Genomic DNA, 13,198 nt, shown 5'->3' with positions numbered 1-13,198 from the left:
AAACCTGGTGTGTGGCCTGGTTATTTGGGACGCGGGTGAGGAGGGAGTCAGGGTGGGAGTGTAGGGAGGGGTCTGGGCGTCAGACCCTTCTTCACGTGAGCCCAGAGAGGGGAGAGCGCCCTGAAAGGGGCCTTGGAGGGACCCCGAAACCAGGGACCCCAAGTCAGTAGTGAAGTATGGGCCTGGGAAGGGCTGGAGGCCCAAAGTCACTGACAGACCTGGAAAGACCGGCATAGGGTCCCTGAAGCAACTTGGCCCGGCCCTGATCCCTCCCCTGGGCCGTCCGGGGCAGCATGAGGCTCTCAAAAGGAAAATTTGGAGGGAACTTTCTTGGTTCGGGTTCATAGAGTTGTGGACAACAGAGCTGGGCTCTGGCATTGATATTTACAGACTTGTTGATGAGAAATGCTGTGTAAATATTTATTGGATTTCTTTATGTCCCATCTTTATAGATAGAAAGAATCAAAGCAGCTTTGCTAATAATCAGGTAGGAGAATGGAACGAGACCAAAGATTAAAAAAAAAAAAAAAAAAAAAAGCCAGAGCAGTTGCAGTTGGTATGAGGGAACATACCATCTCTGAGCTTCCTGGTAGACAGGGCAAAAAGGGAAATGGTCCGTTGCCTAGTTCTTTCTTACAAAGGAGCAAAAAAGCTCGGTTCTTTGAGGAAGTCAGATTTTCCTGACCCTGAGCCTCACTGAAGCTTCTCAGAGGCAGCTGCGTGGGGCATCTGTTCTCGGCTTTGCTTCTGCCGCTGTTCACATGCTCAAGAGGCCGCTGCCAGGAGGACCTCAGCTGCAGCATCGATGAACCATTGCTGGCTCCCTCTGACTCAGGGCCCCCAACGGGGACGGGTGAGGGGAAGGGGGAGGTGGCGGGTACTGGAGTCAAGATGGTTAAGCCCGGAACAGTGCAGAAGTTGTTAAGAGTTGGATGCAAAATTCCACCCCGGGGCCTGAGCTGATCCGAGGAGTGTGGTAGAGATCTCTAGTGGTGTGTCACTGAATCTGGTGGTCCTCACGGGGGATCACCCCACACAAACTTCTGGGAAGGGCTGGAAATGAAAGAACCCAGCCCACTGGGTCCTGGGGGCAGACCCCGGGGTGGGGGGGTGTCTGCACTTGAGGAAACCTCCCAGGTGACTCTGATGTCTTGCTGGGCCCAGAAGCACTGCTTCCAAGAATGTTTCTCAACCCTTCTTTTAGCTTGGTTCTGCGTAGGAGCAGATGGTTTGAGGCTGTGCTGATGTTCTCAGCCATCGGCCGGAGGGAGAAATGTAACGCGTCTGGATCGAAGGGGTTAAGGAGAGGTCACTGAGAAGGGGTAGAGTCACCTAATTCTGCATGCATCACTTTTTAGATTATGAAAGGAGTACATGTACCTTATAAAAATTCAAATAAATATAGAAATGCATATGGTGAAAAAAAAGAAGTTCCCTCCCCATCTCATTCCACATACTCCTCAGAGGGGAGCACTTTGGCAGTTTTTGTGTTCTTCCAAATCTATAAAGAGCTCTTCCTGGCCGGCTAAGGAGACCGTATGTTTGCGTGGATAGGCGCACTGGATTCCCAAGTGGACTGGGGTTCAAATCCCGACTCCTCTTCACGCCCCCTCGATTTCTTCCAACAAATACTTACTTGGCTCTCCCTGGGTGCCAAGCAGCGTTGGAAAGGCTGCGAGTGCAATGTCCTGGCCGTCGGGGACCCTGGGGTCCTTGCAGTGGGGACCGCAGACCATAGGAAGGGAGGGAATGCAGATCACGAGAATGACGATGGTCCCAGCAAGCAAAGACAGTGGCAGCGCGGTGCGCATCTTTGCGGGTGTAGACGGGGTGCTCAGGGAGGCGTTTCCTTGGAACACCACTTGAGTTGCAGCTGGCAGGGTGAGGAAGCCCGGGGCGGCTGGTGTGCCAGCTGGAGAGCGAGGAAGGGCGAGGTGGGAAGAAGCAGGGGATACTCGAGGACAGAAGGAGGTCACCGGGTGGAGCGGGCGGCGGGGGGGGGGGGAAGGAGGCAGAGAGGAGGGGGTCAGAGACGGGAGCCCTTCGTGGGTTGGATAGAGCCTTGCGAAAGCTGTAGGAGCGGGGCAGGTGGGCGCCCCGGGCGAGGGTGCGGCGGGAGGTGCTAGAGAGCCAGGCGGGCGGCGCGGTGGCGGGGTCCTGTGGCCGGAGGTCAGAGTGCAACTTGTGGGAGCTCAGCTTCTCAGCTCACAATTGGGAGCAGTAACCGCGGAGAGGCATCCTGGCCCCGGCCCACGTAAGGTCCTCGGGGCACAGCCCGCCCCCGCCACGAAGCGCTACCCATGATTGCCCTTGGCCTCTTGGTCTGTTCTAAAGCTCAGTAAAACCAGGGAACAGGGCGTTTTAATTTTTTCTAAATGGACGCCTCTAGATAAAAGTGGGAAAGAGGAGTGCAGGTCCCGGGTCCCAGAATCCTGGCTGGCCCAACGCTGAGAAGCCAGGACGGAGAAAGTTCTCTCTAGCCCAGCAGCAGGGACTATGGGGGGCACAGTTTTCCCTTGTGGGAGCGCCCAGCACTGAGCCCCCAACCCCGAGGCACTCCCTTAGCCTCTCCTGCTTCACCCCCGCTCCGGCCCTGCTCAGCTTCTAGATTTGGGGAGCCACAGGCGCCCTCTTCGGAAGTCAGCACCCAGCCTTCTGTTCAGTCAGTCACCTCTTTTTTTTTTTTTCTTAAAGATTTTATTTATTTGACAGAGAGAGAGAGATCACAAGTAGGCAGAGAGGCAGGCAGAGAGGAGGAGGAAGCAGGCTCCCTGCCAAGCAGAGAGCCCGATGCGGGGCTCGATCCCAGGACCCCGAGATCACGACCTGAGCCAAAGGCAGAGGCTCAACCCGCTGAGCCCCCCAGGCGCCCCAGCTCAGTCACCTCTTAAAGACGCTCTCCAGGTGCCTGACTTTGCAGACCCCCCCCCCCGGAGCCTACCCCCAGGATTCAGACGCTGTGAGTGGCAGTCCGGACCCTAGGGGACCCGGGGCAAGAGCCAGGCAGGCTGATCCCAACCTTGCAAGTGCTCCGAGCGGGGGTGGGCGAAGGGAGAGGGGCCTCAGCGCCCAGGTCTTCTGCACAGAAGTGGAGGGGCCGCCTTCACTCAGCCGACACGCCAGGCCCCCAGTTCTATCCCACGGGAGATGCTGACCACCCTCCGGGAGATGGGGAGAGGCGTGCTCTGCTGTCCTGACCCCAGCCTCCCCCATTCCTGGCATTCACAGGCCCCGGGGTGGGGTGGGGGTGGGGGGCTAACAGAACTCTCTAGGCTGTGCTGTAGTGATGAGAAGAAGGATCCAGATCGCTAGCAGGTGCCGAGCACCTAGTGCGTCCCGGGCCCCGTGCTAAGCGCTTTTCACCCAGCCTCTCATTTAACCTTGGCAATAACCCTCTGCGCCGGGCCTTGAACCCGTTCTCAGATAAGGGCGAGTGGAGCTCAGATCTGAGAGCGGCCCTCCTGCTGCTCGGCTTCCCTGCCCTGATTCCCGGGGCTCCCCCAGCCTTCAGGGCCCTTCCTTCTTCTCCGGGGCCTCCCCCTGCCAGAAGCACTTGCTTCTCCTGACGCAGCCCAACCACCCAGAGGCCCTTCCCCCTGTCTCCCTGGTGGTCTGAGCCTGGCACTTGGGCTCAGCCCTACTCCTCAGTCTGTCGGTCCGGCGGTGCTGGGATCTTCCTTCCGCCTCCTCCATCCGCAGGGACTGTCCTGGCTGCTTCCTTCCCACCGCGTCTCACGGGCGCGCCTCACCGCTGGGCCACACCTGGGCCACCCTCAAGGCTCTCCCATCGGTGTCTCCAGCCCAGACACCTCTGGACACTAGGCCCGTCTCCAGCAAGCTTGTGGACCCCCCTTACCTGCACCGATGGCCCCCTCCCTGCCAATTCCCTTCCTCTCGCATGTTCAGCCATCACGCGGCCCAATCCTGTCCTTTGCTCCAGTCCTGTCCCCGGGCCCTGCCCTCTCCGGCCTCGGGCCTCCCAGCTCCCTGCAGCCCACCTCAGACCCGCCACCCTCCCCAAGGCCAGGCCACCACTGAACTTACGGATCTGCCCCGCCTGCCTTCGTGGGGCTCAGAGCCCAGAGCCAGCGTCTGGAACGTGCTTGTTCAGGGGCCCCATTTGTAAAACATTGTCAAGCACGTGTCCCCCAAGATACATTCAGCCACTTACTAATTCCAGACACGTCGCCAGCCTTCAGGACGGCCTCTGAGTGCTGTCAGCTCCCAGCACTCCTGCCCTGGGGCAGTGCTTTCCCGCGCCCCGCATGGGGCTGGCCTGGGTCTGGCCTGGGTCGGCTGCGGGGATACAGCAGAAATGAACCGAGGGAGTGTCAACTCTGAGGGCAAGGAACTGTGGCTTCCGTCATGTCGTGGGCTCCCGAATCCCTTGCTCTGGGGCGGGGGGCAGCCGCCACGTTGTCGGGAGGCCCGCACGGTGAGCTCGGCCGCCCTGGCCCACAGCGTCCACCAAGGGACCGCCGAGTCACCCGGCAGCGGGTTCCGCAGCCCTGGTCGAAGTTGTGGGATGGGGGGGGGGGCCCGGGGGAAGGATGACCTCTGTCCTCCAGCCTCCTGAGTCACCCGTCCCAGAGCCAAGCCAGCAGCTCCGCTCTCTCCAGACTCCGGCCCGCAGGAGCAGAGCGAGAGGCTTCCCCCTGCTGCGACAAGTCACGGACGCGTGTCATCGCCCAGTGGAAGTCTCAAGACTAGGGGTACGAAGGTTTATAAATGTCGTGCTACCGTTTCCTTGCCACACTCCCAGCGGAGGATCTTGGGACTCCCCTGGGGTGCACCTTTCCCACGGGGAGACCACGGTGCTCCCGAATGGTGTTCCCAGATCCGCAGCCCGACATCCAAGGCTCTCCGGGCGGCCCCCACTCCCCTACGTGCTGCTGTCACCCTCTCCCCGGGGTCACTTGCTCATAACCGCTGATGAAATCCGACCTGCTTCTCTAGCCGTAGAGGAGGGGTGTCTGGGGGTGCAGTCGGTTAAGCAACCGCCTTCAGCTCAGGTCACGACCCAGGGTCCTGGGATCAAGCCCCACGTCGAGGTCTCTGCTCATCCGGGAGTCTGCTTCTCCTTCTGCCCCTCCCCCGCTCATGCCTGTGCGCTCTCTCTCTCTCTCTCTCTGAAATACATAAATAAAATCTTCACAAAAATTAAAAAAAAGGGAGGGCGCCTGGGTGGCTCAGTGGGTTAAGCCTCTGCCTTCAGCTCAGGTCATGATCCCAGGGTCCTGGGATCGAGCCCCGCATCGGGCTCTCTGCTCAGCGGGGAGCCTGCTTCCTCCTCTCTCTCTCTGCCTGCCTCTCTGCCTACTTGTGATCTCTCTCTGTGTCAAATAAATAAATAAAATCTTTAAAAAAAAATAAAAGCATAGAGGAAGTCAGACCTGAAGCAAGAGAACGATTCCACGTGCTGTTGGCGAACTTTGAAGATGGAGGGGCCACGTGACAAGGAGCGTGGGTGGCCCGCAGGGGAGGAGGCCAGCCCCTGGCTCACAGCCAGCAAGGAAGGGGGGACCTCAGACCTACAGCTGCAAGGAACCGGGTTCCGTCAGCCGCCTGGACATGCTAGAGGCGTGTTCCTCTCTTCCTTCGGCTCCATTAACGAAGCCAGTCCTGCAGCCCCTTGATCTCAGCTGCGTGAGACGGAGCAGAGGACACAGAGGGACTGTGAGCTCATAAACGGGTGTTGTTTTAAGCCCCCACGTCTGTGCTCCTTAGTTACTCAGCAGTAGAGAATTAACATCACGCGAGGCCCTATATCCCTGAAGACCTTGCGTAATTTAAAATACTCTTTTTTTCGGGACGCCTGGGTGGCTCAGTTGGTTAAGCGGCTGCCTTCGGCTCAGGTCATGATCTCAGCGTCCTGGGATCGAGTCCCACATCGGGCTCCTTGCTCGGCGGGGAGCCTGCTTCTCCCTCTGCCTCTGCCTGCCACTCTGTCTGTCTGTGCTCCCTCGCGCTCTCTCTCTAACAAATAAATAAATTAAAAAAAAAGTTTTAAAATACTCTCTTTTTTTCAAAGCAGGTTCCGCACCCAACGTGGGGCTCGAACGCCGAGATCAAGAGTCACGTGCTCTGGGCGCCTGGGTGGCTCAGTGGGTTAAAGCCTCTGCCTTTGGCTCAGGTCATAATCTCACGATCCTGGGATCAAGCCCCGCATTGGCCTCTCTGCTCGGCAGGGAGCCTGCTTCCTCCTCTCTCTCTCTGCCTGCCTCTCTGCCTACTTGTGATCTCTGTCTGTCAAATGAATAAATCAAATCTTAAAAAAAAAAAGAGTCACGTGCTCTATGGACTGAGCCAGCCAGGAGCCCCCAAGATAGATATTATTAAAGGAACAAATGTAAGGGGTGGTGAATTCTCAGCATAAACGCACCACCGCCGTGGCAGAGTTTTCCTTTTTGGCGGCTTTGGAGTTTCTGCGGACTACATCTCTGGTATCTTGCAGGAGGCTGGCTTGTAAATTAGGGGCCCGGTCGGTCAGCGGGTCGTGTGGTTCGTCTGGCTTTCCTCACGCTGTGTTATCACCTTGCACTCCCGTTCTAACACTATTTCTCTGGAAGGCATTTGCCAGCACCGATCCGTGCATCTGGCTCCCTGATCCCTGGGTTTGGGGATTGTGGTTATAGGTAAAAACCAGATTTCGGAAACATTGTGTTCAGGGTAACTCGCAAGCAGAGGGATGCACAAGTCCGAAGTGCACAGCTTTCCTCAGTTTCACCAGTGGAGCCCACCCGTGCAACCGGGGCCCCGACCGAGAAGCAGAACATTTCCCTTACCCAGAAGCCCCCTCCAGCGGCCTCCCAGTCATTGCTTCTGCAAGAGAAGCCGCTGTGGCACCTGAAACATCGGAGGTCTGTTGGCCTGAATAAACCAGATTTCGAGTGATGATATCAGAGAATGTCGAGCTCACAGCCCGGTGGTCCCCAGGGGGACTGGCTACAGCCCCAGGCATGCAAACCACAGGGGGCTTTTCGGGACACAGACAAGGGTGCGCCCAGGCCTTTCATATTTCATGCAAGGACCGTGTTCCCGAAGGTCTCATGTAACGTAAGACTCTCGTGATAAAGTCTAGTTCTGTCCTTGAAGTGACTGTAACATCGGGTTTGCACACCTCTTCCTGTGGGGCCTAAAGCGAGACTAATTAACATCTTTAATATTGCCCGATTTCGAATTTAGCATAATTTGAACCCACATGCTCCTCCCTGAATGCCCCGTGGGGCTGTGAGGGTCTGTACTTCGGCTTCCTGGGGACCCCAGGGCCCAGCCGCGGTGATGGACGGGGTCCGGGTTCTTTGGGGCCAGAGCACAGGTCTCGGGAGCCTCCCTCTGATCCTTCCTTGCACTTTATAACCCTGGGTAAGCTCTGACCTGCTGGGCGTGTTCCCTCATCAGCAAACGGGACTGCGCTCTGGGGTTCATGAGAGGAGTTCACGGGTGAGAAGCCCGGCCACACAGTAGGAGCCAATGGGAGCGTGTTGGCACAAGCCCCAGCTGGGGCGGGAAAACCTGCTCTCCTGCCTCTCCCCCCACCGCCCCCGTACTGTCTGGAGGACTTCGCTCCCTGGGAGAGTGAAGCCAGGGAGTTCCAAACCGGAGAGCCTGGCCGCTGGGCCTCCACGGGAGGCTGGGGCCCAGGCTCGGATACCAGGGTCAGAGCCCGGATTGGGCAAAAGCAGAGTGTGGGGCTCCCTGATCCTGGCCAGGGATATTTGGAAACACCGACAATTCTGGGAAATGTAGCCGCAGGAAATGAAAGGAGGGAGGGGCAGAAGGAAATGACAGGGTGCACCCCTGGCCGGGCTCCCCATCCCAAACCCTGCAGAAATTAGTGAGGTGACTGGCAGGGGCGTGAGGGGGAGGGGGACAGATCAGGAGAGTCCCCCTCCCTGGGGAGGAGGGCAGGGGTGACCCATCCCCCACTCCCATTCCACACATCTCCAGAGTTCCAAATCCCTTTCCCCCTCTGTTTACTGTCCAAAGTCCCGGGCACTGGGGATGCCAGGTTCTGAGTGTTGGGACACACAGACACACAGACACGCAGTGCTCCGGGCCCTCGTATGGACCCTGCTCCGTTCCCTCCCATCGTCCAGGGCTGTCCGTGCACCCCAAGGCTCCAGGCTCTAGCTCCCTTCTTAGCCTAGGACCTGCTCAACCAGGAGCCCACCTCAAGACTGTCAGCAAGTAAAAGGGGGAAGAAAGCCAGGGGGACCTCAGAATGGGGCGGGGGTGCCGGGTGGGAAGACTTCAGAGGATCAATTTCGGATGTCAGGCCTGGGAGGGGACGGGAGAAAGTTTTCCTAGAGCCACCGATCATTTAGAAGCGGACTGGACGCCACAGGCCGGCTCCATTCGGCTCCAGCCCCAGCCCTAACCCCCGCCTTGTCCTGGGCCCAGGTCCAGCCAGCCCTACCATGACAAATGACTATCAAGATCTTCAGCATCTGGACAGCGAGGACAATGACCACCAGCTCCGACAAGGTAAGGGGACGTCTCCTTCCAGTTCTGAAAGGTGAGTGAGAGGTGGCCTTGGCCCCTTTGCCTCGGCTCCCGTTTCCTTCGGGGACCCCTGACCCTGTCTCTGGGTCTGCCCCACTCACCAGAAGCCAGTCTGAGCCGCCCCTCTTGGGGGGGGGTGTCAGCTGTGGGGCTGGAGTCCCTTTCTCGGTGACGGGACTCCCAGGCCTCCAGAGGCCCTCCTGAGCCTCGCCGTGTCACCCACAGCCCAGGGGCATGGGGGCGGGGGGCGCAGATCCAGAGGTCCAGGAGTAACTGGGAGACCTCAGGTCCCCCCTTCTTCCTTCTAACACCTGGTGAGTGTGTGTGAGCGGGAATGCCGGGGTCCCTGGGACCGTCTGGTCCAGGGGTCAGACTTCTGTGAGGAGGCTGAGGGACCAAGTACCCAAGGAGGGTGAGGCCCCCGGCCGACAAAGACACCCCCTTCTTTCTCCTGCCGGCAGGGATGCCGTTTGGGCTGAGCGGGAGGGTCCTTGGGGATGGGTGTGGGGAAAGGCTGCCGGGAGCCTCGGCTTGGGGGACTCCGGTTACTCGGTCTTCTCTCCCTGCGCGCAGCCAGAGGAGTGGGGTTCACGGGGAGAGGAATAAACCTCCTCCTTATTCCCAGCCTTCCCGGGCAGGGGGCGCGCCCAGTGACCCCAGCCAGCCGCGCGCTCCTCCTGCTCCTCCAGCTGGAACTTGTCGGCGGGGCCGGGGTTCGTCAGCGTCAGTGACACAGTCCGGCCACTAGGTGTCAGCAAAGGCTCAGGGCCCCGGCGGGCTGGGGAGGGACCAGACTGGGTGCCCCCGCATCCAGCGGCCTCTGGCCCCTCCGGTCCCGGACCACCCAGATTTCATTTCATTTCATTTCATTTCATTTCATTTCATTTCTCTCTCTCTCTCTCTCTCTCTCTCTTGATTTTATTCATTTATTTGACAGACAGAGATCACAAGTAGGCAGAGAGGCAGGCAGAGAGAGGGGGGGGGACGCAGGCTCCCCGCTGAGTAGAGAGCCCGATGCGGGGCTCGATCCCAGGACCCTGAGATCATGATGCGAGCTGAAGGCAGAGGCTTTAACCCACTGAGCCACCCAGGGGCCCCCGACCCAGATTTTTAAATCCATACGCTTCCTCCGAGCCCGGGAGAGGAGCCTTAGCCCGCTCACCTCCCGCGACCCCAGAGCGGCCCAGGTGCCCCTGTGTCCCAGAGACCCTGCTGCCCTCTCTTGCTAGTGCCACGGCCCCCGCAGCCGCTGTTCCGGAGGTTCTGCTCGGGACCCTGCCTCCTCCTGCTCTCCCTGGGCCTCGGCCTCCTGCTGCTGGTGGTCGTCTGCGTCATCGGATCCCAGAGTGGGTGCCCCGGCAGGGGGCCGAGGGGGGCGGTGACGGGGGTGGGAGAGGGCGGGCTTCTGTGCTGGGGGGCGCAGGGCCCTCATTTTGGCCCCTGCACACCCTCTCCCGCCCAGACTCCAAGCTGCGGGGGGAGCTGCAGGCCCTGAGAGAGACTTTCAGCAACTTCACGGCGACCACGGAGGTCGAGGTCAAGGCCCTGAGCAGCCAGGGTGAGGGGGCGGGGCTGGGGCTGGGGCTGGGGGGCGGGCGGCGGGCCGCTAGGGACGCGGGGGCGCTGAGCCGGTGTCTCTCCAGGAGGAAACGTGGGCAGGAAGATGAAGTCGCTCGAGTCCCAGCTGGAGAAGCAGCAGCAGGATCTGAGCGAAGGTCAGACACCGGGCATGTGGGACTCGGGGTCCCTCGGGCCCACGCCGGGGTGTCGCGGCGCGCGCGAGCGACCTCGCGACCCCCGGCCCCGCTCCCCCCAGATCACTCGGGCCTGCTGTTCCACGTGAAGCAGTTCGTGTCGGACCTGCGCAGCCTGAGCTGTCAGATGGCCGTCCTGCAGGGCAACGGTGAGGAGCGGGCGGGGCGCCGGCGCGCTCGGCCGCCCCCCTGCCCGCGGGCCGCGCCTCAGCGCCTCCCCCCTGCCCTGCCCCCCAGGCTCGGCGAGGACCTGCTGCCCCGTCAACTGGCTGGAGTTCGAGGGCAGCTGCTACTGGTTCTCCCGCTCCGGGAAGCCCTGGCCGGACGCGGACCGGTACTGCCGGCTGGAGAGCGCGCACCTGGTGGTCGTCAACTCCGGGGAGGAGCAGGTGAGCGGCCCGGGGCTCGCGCGCGGGGGGCGGGGGGCTCCGGGGAGCGCTCACCGCCCCTGCCCCTCCGCAGAAGTTTGTCCAGCACCACATGGGGCCCGTGAACACCTGGATGGGCCTCACGGACCAGAGCGGGCTCTGGAACTGGGTGGACGGGACGGACTACGAGACGGGCTTCAAGTGAGTGTGCGCGCCCCCGGGTGCCGCGCGTCCCCGGGGCTCGGCTGGAGGCGGCCGGGGGTGGGGGTGCGGGGGGCGCACAGCGGCTCGTCTCCGCAGGAACTGGAGGCCCGAGCAGCCGGACGACTGGTACGGGCACGGGCTCGGGGGAGGCGAGGACTGCGCGCACTTCACCGACGACGGCCGCTGGAACGACGACGTGTGCCAGAGGCCCTACCGCTGGGTGTGCGAGACGCCGCGCGAGCCCCCCAGCTAGGAGCCTCCCCTCCCCTAATTTATTTCCTCGAAGCCTCCGCCGGCCGCGTGACCCTCCGGGGCGGGGCCTCCGCCACCGCCTGGGCGGGGGGCGACCTAGGGTTGCAAGGGAAGGGGAAAGACGACGTCCGAGGAGCGTACAGTCACCTTTGGAGGGGCGGGGAGACGGAAACCCTGTCACCAGCGGCAGCCTGCTGGGTAGGGTCAACCTTTTTTAGAGTAAAAAGAACAGAAACATTCTAAACGCGCCCTGCGTGGTCTGGTTATTGGGCGTTGGGAATCGGGAGTGGGCTGGTGGGTGGGAAGCCTGGGGCAGGCCGCGGGGTCTGGTGGGAACCCCTTGGGCTTTGGTGCTTACAGGTGTGGGAGGTAGGGCTCCTGTTCGAAGTCTCCCCTGTAAAGGTGACCCGTTGCTGGGGACCGCTGCACCTGCAGCCGTCCGGCAGGACCAGAATCCCACCCCCACCATGTGTCCACTGCTTCAAGGGCTTTGAATGAAAGTCATTGGTGTCTGCTGCGTGCATTTCAGTGGACAGAAGCAGTGTCCACAGACAGGCGACAAATACAGTGCAGGCAAAGATGAGTCCAGCACCGAGAACCACCAAAACTTCGAAGAAAGCCAGAAATCCAGGAGCGTGGCTGACAGGCCCCCCAAATAAACAGAATCCACAGCCCAGGATGGGAGTTCTCGGAAACCCACAAGGGCAGAGGCAGGATGATCCGCAAACATGAAACAGACGCAAAAGTAGAGACAAGAAGATCTATCAGTATATAAACAGCTCACCATCTTTCCAGATCATTTTGAGTATAAGAGAAGATAAAAATGAAACATGGGACGGTGTAAGGTGGTTCTCAGGAGGAAAGCCGTACAGACAGAAGCACGTTTGTTAAAAAAACAAGGTTGAGGGGCGCCTGGGTGGCTCAGTGGGTTAAGCCTCTGCCTTCGGCTCAGGTCATGATCCCAGAGTCCTGGGATCAAGCCCCGCATATGGCTCTCTGCTCAGCAGGGAGCCTGCTTCCCCCACCCCCTTCTGCCTGCCTCTCTGCCTACTTGTGATTTCTGTCAAATAAATAAATAAAATCTTAAAAAAAAAAAACAAAAACCAAGGTTGAATGGAAATAAGCTCAGTTTCAACTCCAGGGACTGGAAAGAGAGTAAAGCCCCTCAGAATGGAAGGCAGGGATTTACTAACAAATCATCAGCCATAGGATATGTATTCTACTCGAGCTTGGGGCATTTAAAAAAAAAAATTGAGCAAATACTGGCCCATCAAGGAGATTTCACAAATTTCACATAGAGAATTTCCACTATAATGACCAGAAAGGTAAAATTCCTATCTACATCACTAGCAAACCCAACAAATGATATAGTAAAAAGATAACATGCTGGGGTGCCTGGGTGGCTCAGTCGTTTAAGCATCCAGCTCTGGATTTCAGCTCAGATCATGAACTTGGGGTCATGAGATCAAGCCCAGAATCAGGCTCTTTGCTCAGTGGGGAGTCTGCTTGAGATTCTCTCTCCTTTCCTCCTGCCCCTCTCAAATAAATAATCAGGAGCACCTGCATGGATCAGTTGGTTAAGTGTCTGCCTTCCGCTCAGGTCTCGATCCCGGGGTTCTGGGATCGAGCCCCACATCAGGCTGCCTGCTCAGCAGAGAGCCTGCCCCCCCCCCCCCGCCTGCTGCTCTCCCTGCTTGTGCTCTCTCTCTCTTAGATAAAAAAATAGAATCTCAAAAAAATAAATCTAAAAACAAAAAATAACGTGTTTGTCAAAGAAAGACAAATACCAGATGATTTCACTCCTATGTAGAATTTAGAAACGGGACAAATGAGCAAAAGGGGAAAAAAAGAGAGACAAACCAAGAACCAGACTCTGAGCTTCCGAGAAGAAACTGATGGTGACGGGGGGTGGGTGAAACAGGTGATGGGGATTAAGGAGGGCGCTTGTGACGTATGGAGGCAATAAATCACGGAATTCTGCCCCTGAGACCAATACTGCACTGTATGTTAACCAGCTGGAATTTAAATAAAAACTTGTGGGGGCAAAAAAAGAATTCAAAGATGGTTTAACATCAGAAAAACCTATTAATAAAATAGACTTAGGGAGTACAGGAG

The 13,198-nt window shown here is 58.9% G+C and overlaps 1 protein-coding gene across 1 annotated transcript; it reads left to right on the top strand.

Moving 5' to 3' along the window:
* The first annotated feature begins 7,827 nt into the window (after positions 1-7,827).
* LOC308356824 (asialoglycoprotein receptor 1-like) lies at positions 7,828-11,327 on the top strand. The gene is made up of 9 exons (XM_080826129.1): positions 7,828-8,190; positions 8,404-8,487; positions 9,735-9,851; positions 9,968-10,063; positions 10,149-10,220; positions 10,322-10,408; positions 10,497-10,648; positions 10,722-10,828; positions 10,928-11,327. The coding sequence occupies exons 2-9, from the start codon at positions 8,421-8,423 to the stop codon at positions 11,082-11,084; spliced, it is 855 nt and encodes a 284-aa protein (XP_080682255.1). The 5' UTR covers positions 7,828-8,190; positions 8,404-8,420; the 3' UTR covers positions 11,085-11,327.
* The last annotated feature ends 1,871 nt before the right edge of the window (positions 11,328-13,198 follow it).

This window comes from Martes martes (genome assembly GCF_963455335.1).
Source record: "Martes martes genome assembly, chromosome: 16".
Classification (NCBI taxonomy): Eukaryota; Metazoa; Chordata; class Mammalia; order Carnivora; family Mustelidae; genus Martes; species Martes martes.
Note: the sequence above shows the minus strand (reverse complement) of the source record. Positions and strands in the feature narration are given on the sequence as shown.

What these genes read in the sequence shown, in the direction of transcription:
- LOC308356824 (XM_080826129.1), top strand. Translation starts at nt 8,421, where the DNA reads ATGACAAATGACTATCAAGATCTTCAGCATCTGGACAGCGAGGACAAT. An exon ending in TGACCACCAGCTCCGACAAG is followed by an intron (nt 8,488 to 9,734) that starts GTAAGGGGACGT and finishes CTCTCTTGCTAG; the next exon opens with TGCCACGGCCCCCGCAGCCG. An exon ending in GACTACGAGACGGGCTTCAA is followed by an intron (nt 10,829 to 10,927) that starts GTGAGTGTGCGC and finishes TCGTCTCCGCAG; the next exon opens with GAACTGGAGGCCCGAGCAGC.